Raw genomic sequence first — 20,388 nt, 5'->3', positions numbered from 1 at the left:
TAATGGAGTTTTTCTTCGTTGTCATTGGATTGCCGTGACAAGTTTATTCAAGCTAGTACTGGTGGAGGTAAAATTGCTTATTAGGATCTCTTATGTAGGACTTAAGATCGTGCCTGGCGCTCAAAATTTTTTCGCTGCCAAGCAGAAAACTTGGCGCTGCTTTGGCGCTTTTGAGAAAATTGCTGAAACAACTGCCTGCTACACAGTGGTCAGGACATTTCAAAATCACAAGTTATGTGAACAAGAATGTGGACAATATGCTATGGTATAGACACCCAAACAGTGGTCATCAACATTCAGCGAAGTAGGTCCTTTGTTCCCAAACACTTTGATGATTTTGTCAGTACAGACAGTGATATTGTCAGTGTCAGTGGTTGTTTCCTAATCACTAACTCTACCCATCACCCCCTTCCCCATCCCTGAAAAAACTTCACCTGCATTGAACACGGGGAGTTTGCCCCCCCCCCCCTATTCCACAGGCCTGGCTACGGGCTTGTAAAGAGACTTAAGTCGTTGGTTTTGTTGATTCATGAGATTATTTTGTTCTGTTATCAAGTTAAAACTATTTCGTTTGGGACCCATCTGTAGGCTTGGCCCTAAAGAGTTTTCTAAAGCGTCATTTCTAACATAAAAGGATTTGTTGCAATTCAAAGGTAGGCGAGATTCATGCATATTCAAGTGCAGTAAAAAAATTGTATCCATATAAGAAAATTGAGGGAAATAAGACATGTGATCACATACAGGAAATGATTTGGGAGCTTGTTTCTTAATAGGCAGATACTTAGTGTTGTAAATTCACTTATTTTCTAGTTTATTGGCCTTCATTTAGACATGAGGTAGCAAAATAGAAATTGCTCCTCCGCAGAGATACAGGCTGTTAGCGTTTCATCTTTGTATCCTCTAAAATCACCCTAAAACCCGAAATAAAAAATGGGACCAAAGTTTTTCGCAAAGAGTAAATGTTAAATAACAGGAAAATGCATGGTGCCCACAATTTACAACAAAATCCCAATGCGGTTTCATTTATCTTCAATTGAAACTGGACTACAGCCCCCGCCCCCCATTTCGAATAAAGGTATGACACTGTGTCTACAGTGTTATATTCTTATCATCAAATTGTTACGAAGAAAGGTGATATAAGGGTTGTCGACTATCAATTATCATTCTGACGGTTAATAATGTCAGATGGAAGAGTTTTCAGTTTTTATTAATTTGTTTTGAAATTACAAGTATAAATCAATGGAATCATAAGTATAAATTAATGGCGATGGGTCTGAAAGTTTGAAGGTCTAATAAAAACAACACAAGTACGGTAATATGCCCTCTATTCCAATACAAATTCCCCCTATTCAAGTTTTATTGATCAATGTAATCAGAAAAATCAAATTCTAATGTATTTTTCAAAATCGATGCATTCCATAGCTAGAACCCCAGAGACCGAATACTATAAGTACCCACATATAAGACACCCCCTTGTGTAAGAAACAGGCTTCATTTTCTTTGAAGGGGGCCCAATTTATAAGAAATAATTTTAGGCCTGAAATTGAAATGTCTCTTATTTTCAATCAAAAGTTTCGTGGTTTACATTTTCTGTTCATGCTCGAGGATGGCTGTAGTGTGTGTATTCCTTCGATATGAAAAATTATACTGTAGATTTTGTATTGTACACTTCTACCAGAAATATTGACGCGTCCGAGGACAAAACTGTCATATAGCTTGACTTAAATTGACTTGACAATACGTATTGATAAGAAACTCAGACCCTGATGTTGAAAAGTCTCTGTTAATAAGAAAACTCTCTGAGGCCTCAGCTTAAATATACGGATACTTACTGTATACATGCTCCATCTATTAAAGGCAATCTGTCACGACGTTGATTGATTATAGGAACAAAGGGATTTTTATTGTTTCCAGTCCCCCATTAATTTATCGCATTGTAAAAAATATGGCGGAGTGCTGGAATCGTGTTTAGGCTATTGTTCCAGCTATTGTTCTCGTTAACCAATCCACAACGAGACAGATTGCCTTTAACGTGTCCCAATCCTCATTCAAAAGAATAAACTTTATACATAGAATAAAAGTTCCCAACGAGCCTGCCTTTGTCTATTTCCAAGAATCACTAATTACGCATTCCTGAAACAAAGAAGCCTCCAATGTGACCAGCTACTTACGTAATTAATATTCTGAGAAAACACATCCTATCTTTATTGTTTTTAACCAAACCTTTACAACACAAGTAAAACACGAAAATGCTCAGAAGAAACATAGTAGTTTTGCACGACATGGAAATTCTAGCAGTAGCAGTTTTTTTTTTCGAAACATGTCTCATAAATCTTTCTTCTGGATTGATAATTTACCTTGGTTTGGCATCACAATGCGACAACACAATACATGAGAAACATTCACTGGCAAGCAAGCTGAATTTAACTGCAGGCAACATTCGAAAATTCTTCAAAATGTCTGTACAATCAAGGAAAATTCACACCATGATCTTGGTAAAATGCTGGCTAGACATCGCAATATATGGCCTAATTGCTAGCTTCTTGAAAATCTTGAATGATAATATTTTTTACGATCTGGCTTCCATTACAATGCTGACAAGTGCATTGAATTTAATCTGGGCTTCTGAGCTGTGCCCGCTAAAGGGAACGATACGGGGTGACATCGCTTCAGTCCTGTGCAACATATATTTTCACGAATACCTTAAAAACATGGCTCTGTTTTTCAGCAGGTCAATAGAGACGGCTCTTCCAGCCGCGAAAGGACAAATTATTCCGGTGCAAATTATTCTTATTCCAAAGAACGGCGAGGTTTACAACGATTTATCAGAAGCTGATCCACGAATTGAATTTCTAATAAACTCGGCATCTGTATTCGTAGCCACTCAAGGTGCATGCAAAAGACCTTTCCACTGCAGTTTATATCAAATTTTAGACAAAAAGTCAATAAGCATTTGCAGTATGGAGTATCCGTATGTGCTGAATGTGCTTAAAGGCTTTGATTTCAGGTATCACAAAACTCAAGCAGAGCAAATTTGTGTGGAGTTCTATGACCTACTTACTAAAACGATTTACGCGAGTCTTGAAGCAAAAAGACAGGTGAAAGTTCTTCTTTTTAGCGGTCAAAGGCAAGACATAGTGGATTCTGTAAAACAAGTTTTGAGCCGATTAAATGAAGTATAAAAACCTTGATTGCTGATGCGTGCCCAGTAACCTCTTTGTCAAAAAGACACCAAGATCTAAAGCTGGAATAGCAGCATTAAATGTAGTGTACCATGGTTCACACGTTACTAACCAGAGAAAGAAGCACCATCAAAAGCGGAGCAGTGGCGTAGCGTCCGGGTATTCAAGGTATTCAGTGAATACCCTGAGATTTCTCAGAAAAAATATTAATACGACGTATATTTGTAATAACTAAAAATGTTTTGGGGCTATTGATTCTGGTTGGATTCATTACCTTCGATATTCTACATTTTGTACAAGTACAAAATATCACGAAATTCATGGAAACAACACTGCGACGCATAGAGAGGCTGGGAGATCTTTGAAGCTAACTTTGAAGATTGAGTTACTTCATGTTGAATGGATATCGGTCATGAATACGCAGTGAATACCCTAGACGGTACTTTAACCAATCGAAATGCTCCTTTCCATGAATAATATTTGCCGTTAATCAGCTAAAACAATGGTCTTGTACGCTGAGAAATTTGCAGCGTACAGCATCAAAGTTAGTTCAAAATAGTCTCATTTTGAGATCGATATAAACAATTAATGGACGTCGGAGCGGTTGGAGTGTTGGATCTTCATCGAAAAAGGTAAACATGACTTCATTCAAAAGCTATTGCAATGTCCGTATTACTGTTTAATAATCATTCTCTCATTTGACCCCTAATCTTAACCTACCAACAGCAAAGTGGAAAGGAAAGGTAGGCTTCTACATAATGCTACACTGACTCAGATCTGTGCCTCTTGAAATGCCAATTTTGTTATTGCTTGTCAATCAGGGATGCTTCTGTTTGTATTATGTGATAGAATTAAAGTAAATGCAGATAGGCCTGGGTAATATCCTTATAGTTGCCTGGTGCATTCACCTATATTGTTGGCCTATTTTGTTTGCATTATTCGAGCTCATTTATTTGCTTTATTGTGCAGCTCGTCTCATTACCTTCGATTCTTTCAATCATTAACTTGTATTGAAAATATCACGATTAAGCCATGAAAAAAAAGTCTAGACTGCATCCACTGCATACCACAAACTATTTATAACTCGTGTAATGCCCTACGTGAATAATTTTCGAAAGCCCTTTTGTATTAAGGTATCAAGAGTAGGTGTTCACAGTTACTTCCTCTTTACATCAGTGCAAATGTTAGACGATTTAACAACAACTATTGGGACATATTTCGACTAGCAAAATTTTACTGACTTTCAATGTACGTTTTGATTTGAATTACTTTTGATAAAATGGTTAGTGGTATTTTGATGCAATGAATGAGTTTGAGAAGTATATTTGCGTTGGGTTCTTCAGCAAAGTATCATTTTCATCATAGTAATGCCCTGACAGTGCAGTACTTGCCAACCGAACCAGAAAGAAAAGTGTTAAGGTAATAGATAAAATGTCAAAAGCTAGTCCTTTTAATCTTCCTATTATCCCTCTATTTTCATCAAGCCCCATCGAGCCACACCCTGCCCCACCCTTTTGTTTAATAGAGAATACCCAGTTGAAAAAGTCACGCTACGCCACTGGAGCGGAGGACTCTGAAGTAAAGAATATATAAATGAGAATTAAGACAAAAATTCACCAGAATGACGCCTGCGTAATATTAATCTATCATAAAGTGGGTTTAAGTCGGTTGAAATTAAACTGCAACTGCAATGACGGCAAACAAGGATGATCTTTTACCAGGGCACACGAGGCAACGATGGATATCATTTATTAACAAGTGTGATTTTGGATTTTAAAATTCAAACGAAGAGATTTCAAATTGAGCAAGATGAAGCTAGAAGATAACATACATCATTAAGCTTGCCTGGAGAAACGCTGTATTTTTCCCTGCTATCTGAATTTTCATTCAAAATTCACTTGCATCTGTAGTGATTCAATTTAGGCCATTTTATACAATCCATCATTGCTTCTTCTGCATGCCTACGTAATTCTATATTCATCATTCTCTATGTTAATTACACGTCATTTTAACCTAATCCATCACACCATTGTTAACCATCGAGCATATTCTTTCCTTTGTATAACTCTTAATCAAGTTTGCCAGTTTTCTATATCAATACGCACTATTGTAAATTATAATCAGTCAGTAGAAATCACGTTACACACTGCACAAACAGTTTGCATCTCTCTGGCTCTGTGTCCTCTGCACGTTAAATAAGATCGCACTGGTTGAAACAGCACGTTTGTCGTTTAATGGAAAATTTAGTCAATCATCGATCGATGTTCCGATGAACACTAAACATCATCCTTCACTTCAAAAGAAGTGAAAAAATGAGTTGAAGATCAATTCAACCGCATGTCCTTATAAATTCCACCATAATTTACATAATCTACGTAATCACCGTAATCTAAGAACAATATTTTTTCTTTATTTAATGATTCCTGTTACAAGATCTTGTACTTTCATTTTCTAACTTGATTACTCAACCAACTTCTTCAAATATTCTCTGTTAAATCATATTTTACAAATGATTTACAAATTATATTACAAATCGTACTTGATGTCATTACAGATGAAATTGCATAGCTCAGGGGCCTGGAGAGTATTACCCTCTCCAAATGATCACCCATGATGGTACAATCAATTCCACGAAAAAACTTTATTTGTAAAGGAGGATAAAATAATGTCTTGATCTCATTTTAAAATGATGATCTGTTAGCAACATTTTTCTCAACTTCAAAGGCCATGGCTCTCTCAGAGATTTCCAAAAAGGTAATGCTTTAGTTCCAATGCCTATCTGCGCTCCTACTTGATATATAAACAAAACATTTTTTTACAAGAAAGTGCAATTTTACAACAACAACATTTATGATAAAGCAGTTTGGACTGCAGATCCCGATAATTAGCAGAAACTTTTACCAACTTTATTGGCAGATAATTAGCAGAAACTTGACAATGAAGGGGGGGGGGGGGGGGTGATACAAAACCCCCACTTTCCTATAACATAACCAATAACAACACCGCCAAAAAGAGATCTTAAAATGGAACCTTTTTCGTAAGAAGGACTCTTCAAAATTATCCTTACGTCAAGTTTTGTCTTTTTGCATAATTCTAAGAAACATGTTAATATTACAATAAGAAACCATTTACTGCGTTTCCAAGAAAACACTAATACTTTGATTCATTCTTAGAATTGGCTATCCCGTAAAGTTTTTCCTGAAGCCATAGATTCAATGCAACAGAAAATCCCCGGTTGATTTTCCGTAATGCTTGGACTTCAAAAAAGTTTATTAAATCAAGAAGGGAAAACGGGGTTGCTGTCATGGTTGCTTGTTTTTTATTTGCGATCCTTTTTGAATTTGAAACGATTCTAAATTGGAATAATCGAGAGTAAATTAATAAAATCTTTTTAGGCTAGCTTCGACATCTAACGTTTTGGATCATGTGATCTTTACCGCAGCAGAATCAAAAATTCAATATGGCTCCTGTGGGCAGGCGAGGAAAGTATACCGTCAATGTATACAGTCAGGGGGGAAATACCGGAGAGGGTGCGGGGGACAAGACAACCCCAAAAATATTTCTGTCATTCCTTATCTAGTAGTTGAAAATGGAATTGCAAATTAGGCACCTAGGATGTGGCAACAAAATTAAATCATCATTTAACCCCCCCCCCCCCCAATTGCTTGAACATAATTACAACAATACATACTATACATAAGCAACATAAATTAACATAATGATGTAGACTAGCGTCCAGTCCTATTACACTTGCCTTTGAAAACCCTCCCTGTATACGCACGAAAGTTAATGTACAACTTTAACATAGAATTTGCCTTCAATTACGATTATGATCTGAATTAAATTTTCTCGAGAAAATTAAATTGTTAACAGCTTCGGCATGTTAAGAAATTGATTCCCTTCCTACCTTCAAACTAGGCTAGGCCTAGATGAGACCCGTGGACCTAATAAGTCTTGTCATTGCTTTCAATCAAAACAATTAAGCAGGTTTTGTTCTTTTCTAGGAAATAACAAGTGAATGAATAGTCGTAAATTCTCTCTTACATCTTTATTATGTTTGCAATGTTTTGCTGGCATTTCGCTGCACATATACAAAACAGCATTTGAGAAATGAATCCTGATAGGCTCAATTCCAAGTGCAGCAACTCGTAAAATAGTGACTTTTAACGGTCGCTGTTATGTCGCTTCGAGTTCAGATTACTTTCGAATTAAAATAGACGCGGGCAAACCTGAATATGCGATAAACATCCTCAAATTGATTTTTTCGGTACTCTGGGGGTACCGAGAAGTGGTCCCTCGGCACTGTATTTCTTCAATGTCTCCTTTTGTCCCCATGTATCTTTCAATTTCCGCACACTTGGGATTTGGGATGGGAGTAGTTCTAGGCAGCGGCCTCTTCTCAACCCCACCGCCAGATTTGTGGACTACAGCATCTTTCAAAACGGAGAAAGCTGGATAATGAAAACGCTGAAAAATATTTAATTGACATCGCCTCCCATGTAACAATTGGCAACTTGACTAAAAAGTGTTCCTAATTTTGAAGTACATATAATTTTTGACATAGCTCGTTTTTTTATGGCTAGGTCATACTGGAAAAGTACCTGACTTTAAATAAACAACTTCATGGTCGCCTTTTTAGTATTCTTTCAGTTCTTGTTAACGGTGTTGCTTAGGCAAAGACGTGGCGCAGGGGTAGATCCAGACCGAAAGAGAGTTGGTTTCAAATTGAACAACAAATTGAATTACGAGGTTGGCAGAAAAGGCCAGAAAACTCTGCTAAGTGGAAGCTAACTATTAGTGTAGTGGAATTAGATATAAAAACGATCGAACCCGGACAAAAATAATATAAAGCTGTAATTTGGCACAGATGTTCTATACTAAGTTGGAAATGCTCAGAAAAAAGCCCCATCAATTGGACATTGGGAAATCCTTATTTGGGCAAATACCAGAATGGCGCACTGATCAGTAACTGATCAGTAATTGATCGGTTCAAAATTCTAATATTGCTAAAAACACATAGTATGTACATCTTTCGAAAGATAATTTCATGCTGAATAACTTTTATTTAACATATGTACCCTTAGAATATGCAAATTTAGTGGTGATTGGGCAGAAAAAAAGTGGGACGAGTGAATATTGAAAAGCGCGCAGAAAAAATGGCTGATCCTCTTGCGTAGTATTTTCATTTTATATCGCAAATTCTATCGATGCAAAATCATTAAGTGTGTGAATAAGATAAAGTAAGATAATACCCACTCAGCCCGGGCTGACTTAAACCGGGCCCACTCAGCCTGGGCTGACTCAACCCGAGCGCATTTTGACCGAGCTGACTCAACCGGGCCCACTCAGCCCGGGCTGACATAGCCCGGGCCCACTCAGCCCGGGCTGACTCTAGTTAAATTTTTTCACTGCAGCAGCAAATTCCGCTGAAATCTAAAGAAATATCTAAATATTCAAAACAAAGTAACTCGCGACTGAACGGTCCAAACAACATGATTTTTTCATTATAAACTAATTTAAAGATGAAGATTTCAATTCTGACAGTTTTTCAACTTTTTTCATTGACATCCTCCATCTTAGTAATTTTTGTTACTTAGACGTAAAAAACACTGCCAAATTCAGTGCAAATTCAAAGTGGCTGCACAAAACTACAGCTTGATGCTGGGCCAGAAATATTCCCTTTATGCCCTTCTTTACCAGAAAAAGAGTTGACCTCCGAATAATCCCAAAAATTGCAAACTTTTCAATTGAGAAGTGCGCACATTAAAAAGGTTGTTTTGAGAGTACCTAGGACCCAAAACCCGGAAAATAGTTATGAGAAACGGAAAACCCGGACTTGGAAAATCCTGATACAAATATATATACATTTCAACGTGGTTCACCTTTTCCTGTGTTCTGCATTAAAATACCTTCGTACCCGCAGTTATTACCAGCAAGAATATTTGTCTGCAAGGCACAGGGTAGATCCTTGCCTTTTTTCTCCAAATGAAGATGTCATCAGTGCTTGCGGAAGAACAGAGTTTTAGGAAATTTTATCGTAGATTGCAGAAATCTGGCAATTTCTCAACGGAACGAGGGAATTCTACACACTTGCCTGACGCAGATTTTCTCAAAATAATACACGGATCGCAGAAATTTCAAAATGTTTAGCGGGATTCTTAACATACTCCTTGTTGGATAGGATTTCATCATCGCATGTTTTGATCTTGTTAATATACAAGTTGTTCACAAATAAACTTATATACATTCAGAGGTGGCGCCAGAAATCTTCCGACAGAGGGGTTTTAGCTTCCAACAGGGGGGGGGGGGCTAAATTAACAATAATATGCAATTTTCGTACGTTTTTTTGTCAAATTTGCTCCGACAATAACCTAAAATTTTCTTCCGATAGGGGGGCTAGATGCTTCCGATGGAGGGACTGTAGCGCCCTAGCCCTCCCCTGGCGCCACTACTGTATACATTCTATTGCCCAGTTGCCCCCTATCTGCTATTTTTGACCAGAAAGTACTTATTTCCACATTGTAAGGGCGTGTATTTTGAATAAAAGTTGTTCAGCATGAAACTGTCTTTCAAAATATAATGTGGTTTTAGCGACATCAAAATTTGAACCCCTGCTGATCAGTGCGCTATATGGGATTTGCCCAAATAAGGAATTCCCCAATGTCCAATTGATGGGGTTTTTTCTGGTTATTCCCAGTATCGTATGGAACCTATGTGCCAAATTACAGCTTTTTATTATTTTTGTCCGGGTAAAATCGTAATTCCAACACACTACATTGCGTTTGACAATGAAAAAGGTGGCTTGGTGCCCTTTGTTTGCAAATTTGAACCACCTTCCTCGGCTGCAATCAATTTTATTTGAACCCAAAGTACAAAGAAAAACCTTTAGCAATGTAACTCGCATGTCCAGGGTAATCATTTTTTCACGCATATTCATCATATTCATAGCGTATTCATTTGAAAACAGAGCAGTGTGATCGCGGAAAAAAGAATGAGTCACAAAGCCCCTTTTACCAAAAAGGAATGCCCATTTCACCAGTAGGGAAAAGCCATGACTAGCTTTTTGTTACGCAAACTTAATCAAAATTAAAGAATTACATCACAAAGAGTGCGTTGCAAAATATTACTCCTCCCCCAAAAATATATTCTCTTACAAATTCGACCCTTTTACCCAACCCCCGGGCAGTAATTTCAGATAATAACATAGTTGGACAACCTTAAAGGCATTTGACATGCACAAGTACAGCGAATCCAAAAATAACTTAGGCCAAATTGATCAGAGCACGCGCACAAGAAAGGTATTGAAAACCGCTCACGTGAAACCACTGCGCACTGCTCTAGGATTTCACCGATTTGCAGAAAAGCGGAAACTGTTCACGTGTTTTTCTCTGTGTGCAATTTAATTGGTCAACCGCTCGTGTTCGAATGGCTGTAAGCCACTTTTACCTGTGTCAAATGCCTTTAATATAAGCAAATGCAATACATCTGAAAATGTTTCTACTTAATATATTCAGAATACCAGCTGAAAAACTCAACAGAAATTGAAATCCTGGCCTTGTTTCTAAGATAAAAATCACTGAAGTTACTTTTTCAGCTCCTCCTGCTTCTATCCGATCTACCCTCATTATTCGCAAGTTTAAAAATTTGTCGAGCATGACAAGCATCGCCTCACTTCATATATACTAAAATCCTCCATGCGAACTGATCCAAGTATCAGGTTAACATACTACAATTACTGACTACTGACAAGGCTCCATTTCATTGTGTTTGCTATTAAAAGGCTCTTGCGCAACCACAATGCTTTGCAACCACAACCAGCCTAATATACAGAATACAATACAGGCCATTTCTCCTCCCGTCAAAAGCTAGCTACCGCATGCCGGTTGCGCAACAAACTTTTCTATAAAATGACATTAGTTACCTGAAGAGAAGAAGGTCCAAAAAATAACATGAAAACTATCATTGTTATAATAAATTGCAGATATATATTTAGATCTATTCACAAAATCGACCCTGTTTTCCCTAGCTTTTCGGGAAATCTAAAATAAACCAAATCTATAATTAAATAAGATATAATAGCCACATGCAGAGAGAAGTTCAACATATGATACACTCTGAAGGCTGTTCATCTGTCTCTGGATGGCTGCTATTTGCATCGCCATCTTTTAGCTGTTCGGAGGTCTGTTGTGCTGTAGCAGGACCTGACTTTTCTTCTTCCTTGAAAAAGCTTTTGTCTTCACAAGGAGATAATTTGGCTTCTGATTTTGGCTCCTCGCTGACTGCAGAGGCATACAGCTCTTCACAAGAGGACTTGATTGTGGAAATCAAAAACTGATATCCAGTACTGCAATACAAGTGCAAGAAAAGGCATCACCAAGGGCAATGAACTTTCCAAAAGGGATTGGTCAATGTTTTACATTTAAAATACTAGCAAGGAAAAACTTTGTGTAAGAAGGAAAAACCGCAGGATAGGCTGTCCGCCGGATTCTGTGAATCTTGCAATGAGTGTTGTTATAAAAGATATACAGGAACAAAGCAATACGACGACGAGAATCCGATGTCACGAGATAAAATTTTCAAAATAAAATAAATTTAAGAAATATACTAATATTTCGCCCCGGCATACAGGGCTTCATCAGAGTGCTATCTCTGATTCTCGTCGTCGTATTGCTTTGTTCCTGTATATCTTTCAAGGAAAAACTAGCCTGCGTTGCAGACCATCGCCACCAAGGAGGAGGTCACAGAAAATGCACAGGCTCCAACAAAAGTTCAAAAGTTGGGGGGCGGCGGGGGATATTACAAACACTACACATAAATGTTTTGCAATAACTGCTAAATTTAGATTGATTAAGGAGGCAGTAAATTTACCCGTACTTTGAAATAACCACAGAGCTTTTTGGTTGTTCCCTTTGGAACAAAAGGCGCAGAACTAATTCTAACAACAAACGCAATAAAAATATGAATTCCAAATTTTGAACTCAGTTTTATTAACCAAACTTCCGATCAGGAAAATTGAGACTTTTTAAGGATCATAAATTGAAAGATAAACAAATTAGGAGCATCCTTGTTCAGGCAGTTACCTAATGCCATAAAAAGACCGATTTCAAATTTTTGTACACAACTCATTGAAAAGTTGCGAAGTAGTAATATCACAACGTGTAATCAAAAAATGACCAAATGATTGAATGAATCAATCCACTTAATCAAGAAGCTAGGTTAAACGAGAACCACATAAAACTCAATTTGACCGATACTCGTATTGATACAAAACCTAACCCTAAATAAAACATATACTCAACGACCAATATATTAAATGCTAAATAACATTAGTAGAACTTTAAATACTCATAGAAAATGGGGGAATGACGTTAATTTGATGATGATTGCTGCTATCACGATAAAGATTGATGAAGTTGATTGATAGCAAGGATAATGATTGGTAACGATAATAATAATCATGACAATGGCGCTGATCATAATGTCCATGGTTATGATTATGATGATGACCAAGATGTTGATCATAATGTTGATGATTTTGATTATTATTACGATCATGATGATGATTATGATGAAGGTTATGTCAACTTTCATGATGATAAGAACAACGGGTCATAACGATTCAACGGGGTTTTTTTAAACGCCGAAACTGCATATGACCGATTGCAAAAAGTGACCAAACATGCATAAATATTGGATGATTCATGTATTAATCTAATTATTCTCCGTCCTCTTACGCAAATGACATAAGCACTTTTTTGTTAATATAAAGATGTTTGGAGTGTTTATGCATGTCTTTTGCAAACGTTAAGGTATCATATCGTTTTATTCATCAACGACTCTGCAAACTGCAATACAAATAACTTGACAAACCGTAGGAAACTGTCCCAACCTCTGATAGTTTGGCCCTTGGCATAACGCTTTTTTCTAGGGTCAATGCGGTTGGCAGAAAACCACGATAAACTGTCTGGTTTCGTAGGCACTTACGATATAACGGCAAAAATTTGCAAATGAAACAATGCAACATATTCTAACGCAGACATTACATTCTTACTCCCAAAACAGTGAGAATAATAGCGCGGAGATTTCCGTGCATGATAAGCTAACGGGTTTTCTTTCTGTCTGTATATAGAAAAAGCAGCCCGGTCACCTTTTGCGACATGAAACCATGATGGAACGTTGCCTTGAGGAAAGTCCTACAATAATGCTTAATGAACGAGGGTTAAAACTAAAAGCAACTGCAGAATCCTAAAAGAGAAATAAGCTATGACATTTAGCTAGTTTAAATCTCAGAGAGAAAAGGGGGAATTATTCCAAAAGGCCGAATCAATTTTCAAATCTGGTTGCCTAGAGATATGCGATTGCGTGTAAAACAAAGGCAAAAGAAAATCATAACGATCCATTAGCTACAACAGCTTGAAAGATATGTAGCTGACAAATTCAATTTCTTTAAATCTTCGCATAAAATAATGGAATGCAGATAATTTCAAATAGGATCTTACAAGTTTCGCTGCATGTTCCCAAATGCACTGTTTCAAACCCTAGCATATTTCTAAGTTGTCAGAACCGCATAAAGTTAACCGAATTAAAATTTGCACTTTTAAAATTCATCCCGTCATTGCAATAAAACTAACCAATGAAGAAAACATCTTATAGATGATGCGCTATAACTCACCAGTTTTGCTCGGCCCATACTTCAAGTGAATTGATTTTCTCCATCAGCGCGTCGAGGCTTGAGGATGTTAGGTCTTTACAAGTCATCATCTTCTCAATGGTTTGAGAAAGTCCGCTCAACTCACCAAGCATCATGGAAACGAGTATGCACCAGTCAATACAACGTGACTCCACGAACACTTTAAGCAAATGTCTAGAACAACGCAACAGCGCGTCATATAAAGAATCTCCTATGATCCTTTGCGAACCAGATCTTGCCCGATAAGGAGAACTTACAATTTAACTCATTAAGGACCCGCCGTCTTACAGCTATAACTAACCGCAACCGTACCCGCAAAGAATTTTAAAGCCTACATTTTCAATAGAATCATAGATTCTTTAGGGGCTGTCGTCACACTAAGGCGGGAATAGTCACTGGCCTTATGATAAACCCGACAAACTGGAGTGGAAGAAAATGTTTATGGCATAAGCAGAAATTGTCCCTAGAAAACAAGGAATGACTAAAAAGGGGGTAGCATTTATGCAAAGATATATATAGTAAAATCGCGTTTTTTCAATCCAGTGCGATTAACTGAAGATAATTGAACTTAGCAAGGTTTAGGAGAGACTAGATCTGCTAACAAAAGGTTTCTCTTATCTGTGTAAATAATATAAAGGTTGTATCTGGTATGGCATTCGTAAAGGAGAATATCGATTGAATGACCGAACTCAGAAAAAAACAAAACAAATTTTGATTCTTCAATGGGGATGTTGATTTTTGTGGCAATGATTTGAAGGCCACGATTGAATGAGCCATGGGAGACAAAATGTTGAAAATGATTGACCTTGGAAGCTGAAAGTAGCTATGAAAGGGGAGAATGCCAACACCATCCAACTCTAAAAACCGAGAGCTGTACCACCAAAGGGTATCCCCAACTTATCAAATCACAATGCTAAAGAACGCAAGAGTAACCAAATACAGATTTATAAATATTTTGCATTGGAGTGGTGACATCCTTGATTATGCTTCAAAAGTTAGAAAAAGCATATTAAGGCTTAATTAAAGTAAAATTAGGAACGGTAGCTATGAGAAAAAGCAGCCTACGAAGAGAAACTATACCACGGAGCAGAATTTATGCATTCGATATCGCATAAAAGTTTACCTTAGCTGTCGCTCACACTGTTTGGAGCCCAAAGGTGTCTTGTTTTCAAGCTCCATCATGTTAGGTGGTTCCGTGACCCATGAACACCCATCGACACTCTCCAGCTCGTAATCCAACGACTGTGCCACAGAGCTTGTCTCTGACATTTCAATGCCACCAGCCATACCCTCGGACTGTTCGACTAGGGAAAAATGCATGGTTAATGAACATGGCAAATGATAGGCTGGAGACATAACTATGGTGTTGCTTTCATTTGTCATTTCGTAATTCTTGGTAGCTTTTTGTTCCTTACACCATAATTTCAATTAACGAAGTAAAATTAGAGTATGCAACTGTGTTTTTGCTCATACCCCTAACATAAGATAAGGAAAGCGGCCTCAAGCAAACAAGGAAATTTACTGATATCATCATTTTAAGCACCTTTGGCTAGCCACTGTGAACTAGAAGACAGTACTCTTAACAACAGGCACATTGTAGCATGTTTTTATACAGTAATGTTTGTATGTTAAAATACATTAAAACGGTATATAGCACAATTTCAGCCTGTGAAAAGCACTGTGACAATATTTTTGATAGGTTTTATATCATGATGCTTTTACATACGCACAGTGCTTAAATTATATAATGCAATTACTTTTTAACGGCTTAGGGTGCAGGGCAACCATTCATAAACGAATGAAACCTTAATAAGGAGAGACGATGCATAGGTAATGATTTATAAGGCAAGGTATTAAATGGGAATTAATCGCTTAATTTTCTACGAGTCCTTGCCCTAGCATATTTGTTTAAGCATTATTATGCAGCACGAGTCACGCTATGATGTATGCGTTTTCCCCTCCCGTTTCTCCTTCGGTTTTATCCCGTTACATACTTCGATTATGTGACAGGTGTATCAGTCTGATTGGCGGGGTAAAAAACTAAGGCAGATGCACCAAAAGCCAAAAATGTTTTTCCTGAGATTAGGGTTTCGTTTAGCATAACTAAGGGTCCTCGCGTAGGAATTAATGGTTCCAATAGGACAATCGCTAATCTGCTATGGAATGATCTTCGTGACAGCATCGGATCGACTTGCCACCCTCATAATCGGATATCGCTTGCTTAATACAGTAACAATCTTTACTTTTCACAAACAAGAGATGCGATTTACAACATAAATCGCCCTCAAATCGCCCTCATTAAGGCGGCCTGCTAGCAGAGAGGTGCTTCATTTTGAGACAAAAGTATCACGGTAGGTGACAATGACCTGGGAAATAGGCGAGCACATTTTATCTGCTTATGAAATCAAAGCAGACCGAGATGCATCATCTAAGCTAATAAAGAGATTTCGTTTTGTAATTCAGCTTTTTGTAAATAAAAGCAAATGTCTGGTAAGAGGAAGAGATTTACTGAGGCAAGTGTCTGTGGATTAATCAATGGTATGAGATTTGTTGCAAAGGGTGGTATTAGATAACACAGGTATTAGAAAAGAGTTGAGGAATTTTGCTAAAGCAGGAAGTGTCTTTTGGTATAGTCACTGGTAGAAGGTATGTTGCAAAGGTTTTTATTAGATGACACAGGTATTAACAGTGAGTTGAGGGATTTTGCCAAAGCAGGAAGTGTCTTTTGGTAAAGTCACTGGTAGAAGGTATGTTGCAAAGGGTGGTATTAGATGGCACAGGTATTAACAGTGAGTTGGGGGATTTTGTCGATGCAGGAAGTGTCTTTTGGTATAGTCACTGGCAGTAGATTTTTTTCAAAGGTTTGATTTGATGACACAGGAATTAAACAAGAGTTAAAGAAATTCTCCAAAGAAGGTAGGATTTGGCGAGATTTTATGCACAAAGCAAATTTCGGTCACTTCGATTTCAGAAATTTAATAGCTTATTATTGTATTACAAAAGTAGATGGAAAAACATTATTGATAAGGTGACAGCAAATCTTGTCTTTAAAATAGACATTAAAAGGGCAGAGAACTTATAATAAATGCTGGGCAAATGTTTGAAATTTTGCGATATTTACTTGCTTTCATGGAGAAAATATCGCCAACATGGAGAAAAAAAGTTATTTCTCGAACCTCTGATGGAAGCCAACTTTGCTTGAATTTCGTCAGCAATGTCGTCATTTTCTGTAGAGTTATTCAGTAGAGGCGGAGTATGTGTTTCTCTAGGCGTCTGATCTGAGCTTCTGTACGCTACAAAAAATGAATATTAATGGCAATCAAGTTGTATATACAAAGGTCGTTAAGTATAGAATCAATTCAATCCAGTCCAATCCCATTCAATCCAATCCAGTCCCACCTAATCCAATTCAACTGAAAACATTTAAATGTGAAAACGATAGCATGAAAACGTCACGAATGATGGAAAATAAAGATCACTATTAATCAGCTTGTTGCTGAGTATTAACAGAGGCAAGTGCAAAAAAAGTTTATGAAATAAATTCATTTCAATTGTCGCTGCTTTCCATTGGGAAAACGTAAAAAACAGGGTTTAAAAAAACTTAAAAAGTGGGAAAAATTCCCTTCTATTGACAGAAGATTTGTATGAGAGAATCATGTGATATGACAGTAGGATGTTCCAAGGTAGTCTATTTCATTGGCTAGAACATACGTTTTCACCAGACAGACTGATATTATATCATTATACATTCAACGGTAAGAAAAATGGAACGTCTGATTCAATACATTCTATATTGTTGAGGCTGATATTCAACCAGTTAAGAAGGCTCGTGCTTTAGTGTCGTATGGCCTTCGATTGATCAAGAAAGATTTGAAGAAAGTGAACAGCCCCCAGGGTCGGAAAGTTTGTTCATATAAAACTATAAAACTAAGACAATTAAAAAGCTTTAAATGTTCTATTCTGTCACGAATGGAAAGGCCTTTCGATAGAATTTAAACCCATCGCTTGGAAAGTTTCTGAATTCATGACAATGACCAAATCAAAGTAAAAGCACTGGATGTGGACTTTGGTTGTGGAGACATGGTTGATGATCTTGCCACTAGCTAAATACGACGAAAGATGGGAAAGCGTACATTCATTTTTATGAATCAGAGTCATCCTGACAGATTAGCCAAAGATAAGGATTATTAAGGGTAAATAACAGTTATTTTAGATACAAAACTCACGGATAATCCCACCTTTATCATAAGAAATACGACAGGCAATCCGCTACTATGGCAAACAATCCTCCAAAATATTGTTGGAATTTTGGAAATAGTAATCAAGTATAATAGGCTAAATGAACAGGATTATGTGTCGTATTTTCGATATATTATTCTAAGGGTTACTAAAATACATTTGAAGAATAGATAAATGTTTTCCATTTGCAATATGATGTTTCTCCTCGTTAGTTGCTAGACCTGCGTCGCAACTGCATTAGTCAAGTAGACATTGAACACAAATAGGGAACGCTGGACATCCATTAAAGTTTTTTAACTTGTGTATAATTTAGGACGCAACGGAAGTTATTAAAGGGTGAAGTGGGAATGTTGATAGAAACAATAAGCGCCTAGAAATGTTTGCATTCCTTGCGTGTACAACAACGATGTGCGCCTACTCTCTCAACAGAAACGAATTTGCCGAACAATAGAGAGCATACAATAGAGAGAATTAATTCTAGTAGCCGACATGAAACGGCAACAAAGTGTACGTATGTAGCGAATCATTTGAAGGTTTCCTGAGCTTTGTATTTGTCTACTAAGCCCAACATTTCACAGCAATGAACCAATATCGAGGCGTTTGTCTACCAACCAAGAGATTAGCGATCGAAGGATGTTGTTAGGAATGTGGGTTTGCGGAAGGAAGTATCATTCCTTCGCGGCTAAGGCAAGGGTATGTGTTTTAGTTGCAGAAAAAAATTCAAATGATGGATTTTTCGTCCAGTTAACCATGGTTGAAAATAGGATTTTGCGGATTAAAGGATGAAGCAGTTTGGCAAAGGCAAGCTTAAGATACGCGGCAAAAAGAGTAGATACTTTAAAGTAACGAGCTCTTAACAAGTTTTCCGTCATTGTGTTCCGGCAAATAGGATTAAAATAGTCCAACTTACAAATTTTGCTTGAATCTCTCGAAGTGGACGATACTCTCGATCCATTGGGGGCCACTGGATAGGACCATTCAAACTGCCTGTGTAGCATTATGAGGGCATCTAAGAAGTCGTCGATACGAGCTGCTCGAAACCTAGGTGAAAACAAATTTAGTATAGACGACTCAGGTATATTGACGATGAAAGCTTTACAATCTAAAATAACCAGATAATTCAGTCAAGATTCGATGTTTTTTGGGAAATTAGAGTCTAGGGTGTTCTTGATATGGTCCTTACTTCAACAATGATTTTTCTACAACAATATACTATCAGTTGCTTCTAAGACCACTCCATACAGTACCAGTTTGGCATACCATTGATAGCTAAAATTGCAAGTTAATTACCAGATAAAATTTATTGGCTTTGTTAACATGAGAATAAATTTTGAAAAAGCAGCATTTTTCTTTTAATCTTTATCTGAGGCTCGTCATGTTCTTACGCTGTACTCATTTTTTAGCAAATCGTGCATCGATGTTCTTGCAAAGAGTTTTTATAGACAAAAGAGTTTTAGGGATTGTAAAAGAATACGGCTTCATAGTTTGATTCGCTTTCGAATTTTTAAATTGAATTTTTAAAGTGTACTTGATGTTTTATCGGAGGGCTCCTTGAAAACCAGCTAATGGGTAAACTGCCCTTAAAGAATTAGGAAATTCATAGCAATAAAGTTATGAAATAAATCATTGTTTAAAAGCGATGACCTATGTTGATTATGGGTAATGAATTGATTTCTATTTTTCTGTTTTAATTGCTTCGTTGCCAGTTAAGATTCGGAATGCATTTGACACCAATTAGTTCAAAGTTTTTTGTGCCTCCAAAAAAAACTAGCATCATATATCTCAGTATGGCCTGTTTAAAGGATGTCAACATGATGTCAAGAGTTCAAAGGTTAGAGATGGTTGCATAGTTTAGAATAAATCAGATACCGTCTTTCTGACGTCCTAACTTCAATGTTTTTCTTGATCAAAGCCGTGTACCTCCTTCACGGCGACCGCTTTTAACAATGTGAAAGGGTGATAGATCTTCCGACATGGAACATTTGGATCTGAATAACATAGCCCGGGAGGTTGTTAATACTCGATAACCGCTCAATGTTGGCTTAAAAGTGAATTGAAAGTACTTGTCTTCATTTAAACAGTCAACTGAGGCTATGTTATGCTTACCTCTCTCTGGTAAACCAAGAAACCAGATCGAAATCGAGATGTGCAGAAAATCGGCCTAAATCCCTCAGTCTGAACGAGGACAGTAATTTACGGGCATGGCGAGCCAATATCAAATCTGTGAAGAACTGAAAGAAAAAACCAGTAAACCATCGATGCTGGAAGTGCAGGAGC

The 20,388-nt window shown here is 37.3% G+C and overlaps 1 protein-coding gene across 1 annotated transcript in view; it reads right to left on the bottom strand.

Moving 5' to 3' along the window:
• Positions 1-11,144: 11,144 nt before the first annotated feature.
• LOC135694921 (guanine nucleotide exchange factor subunit RIC1) overlaps positions 11,145-20,388 on the bottom strand; it is a 72,357-nt gene continuing 63,113 nt past the window's right edge. The window contains exons 30-35 of the mRNA XM_065213808.2: positions 20,218-20,342; positions 19,022-19,152; positions 17,049-17,165; positions 14,996-15,176; positions 13,855-14,046; positions 11,145-11,526 (exon numbers count right to left, since the gene is read on the bottom strand). Coding sequence (XP_065069880.2) covers positions 11,280-11,526; positions 13,855-14,046; positions 14,996-15,176; positions 17,049-17,165; positions 19,022-19,152; positions 20,218-20,342 — 993 coding nt within the window. The 3' untranslated portion in view covers positions 11,145-11,279. The remainder of the gene's footprint in view (positions 11,527-13,854; positions 14,047-14,995; positions 15,177-17,048; positions 17,166-19,021; positions 19,153-20,217; positions 20,343-20,388) is intronic.

This window comes from Rhopilema esculentum, chromosome 8 (assembly GCF_057945365.1).
Source record: "Rhopilema esculentum isolate cy_ngs chromosome 8, ASM5794536v1, whole genome shotgun sequence".
NCBI lineage: Eukaryota > Metazoa > Cnidaria > Scyphozoa > Rhizostomeae > Rhizostomatidae > Rhopilema > Rhopilema esculentum.
This window is presented reverse-complemented; position numbering and strand designations above follow the sequence as displayed.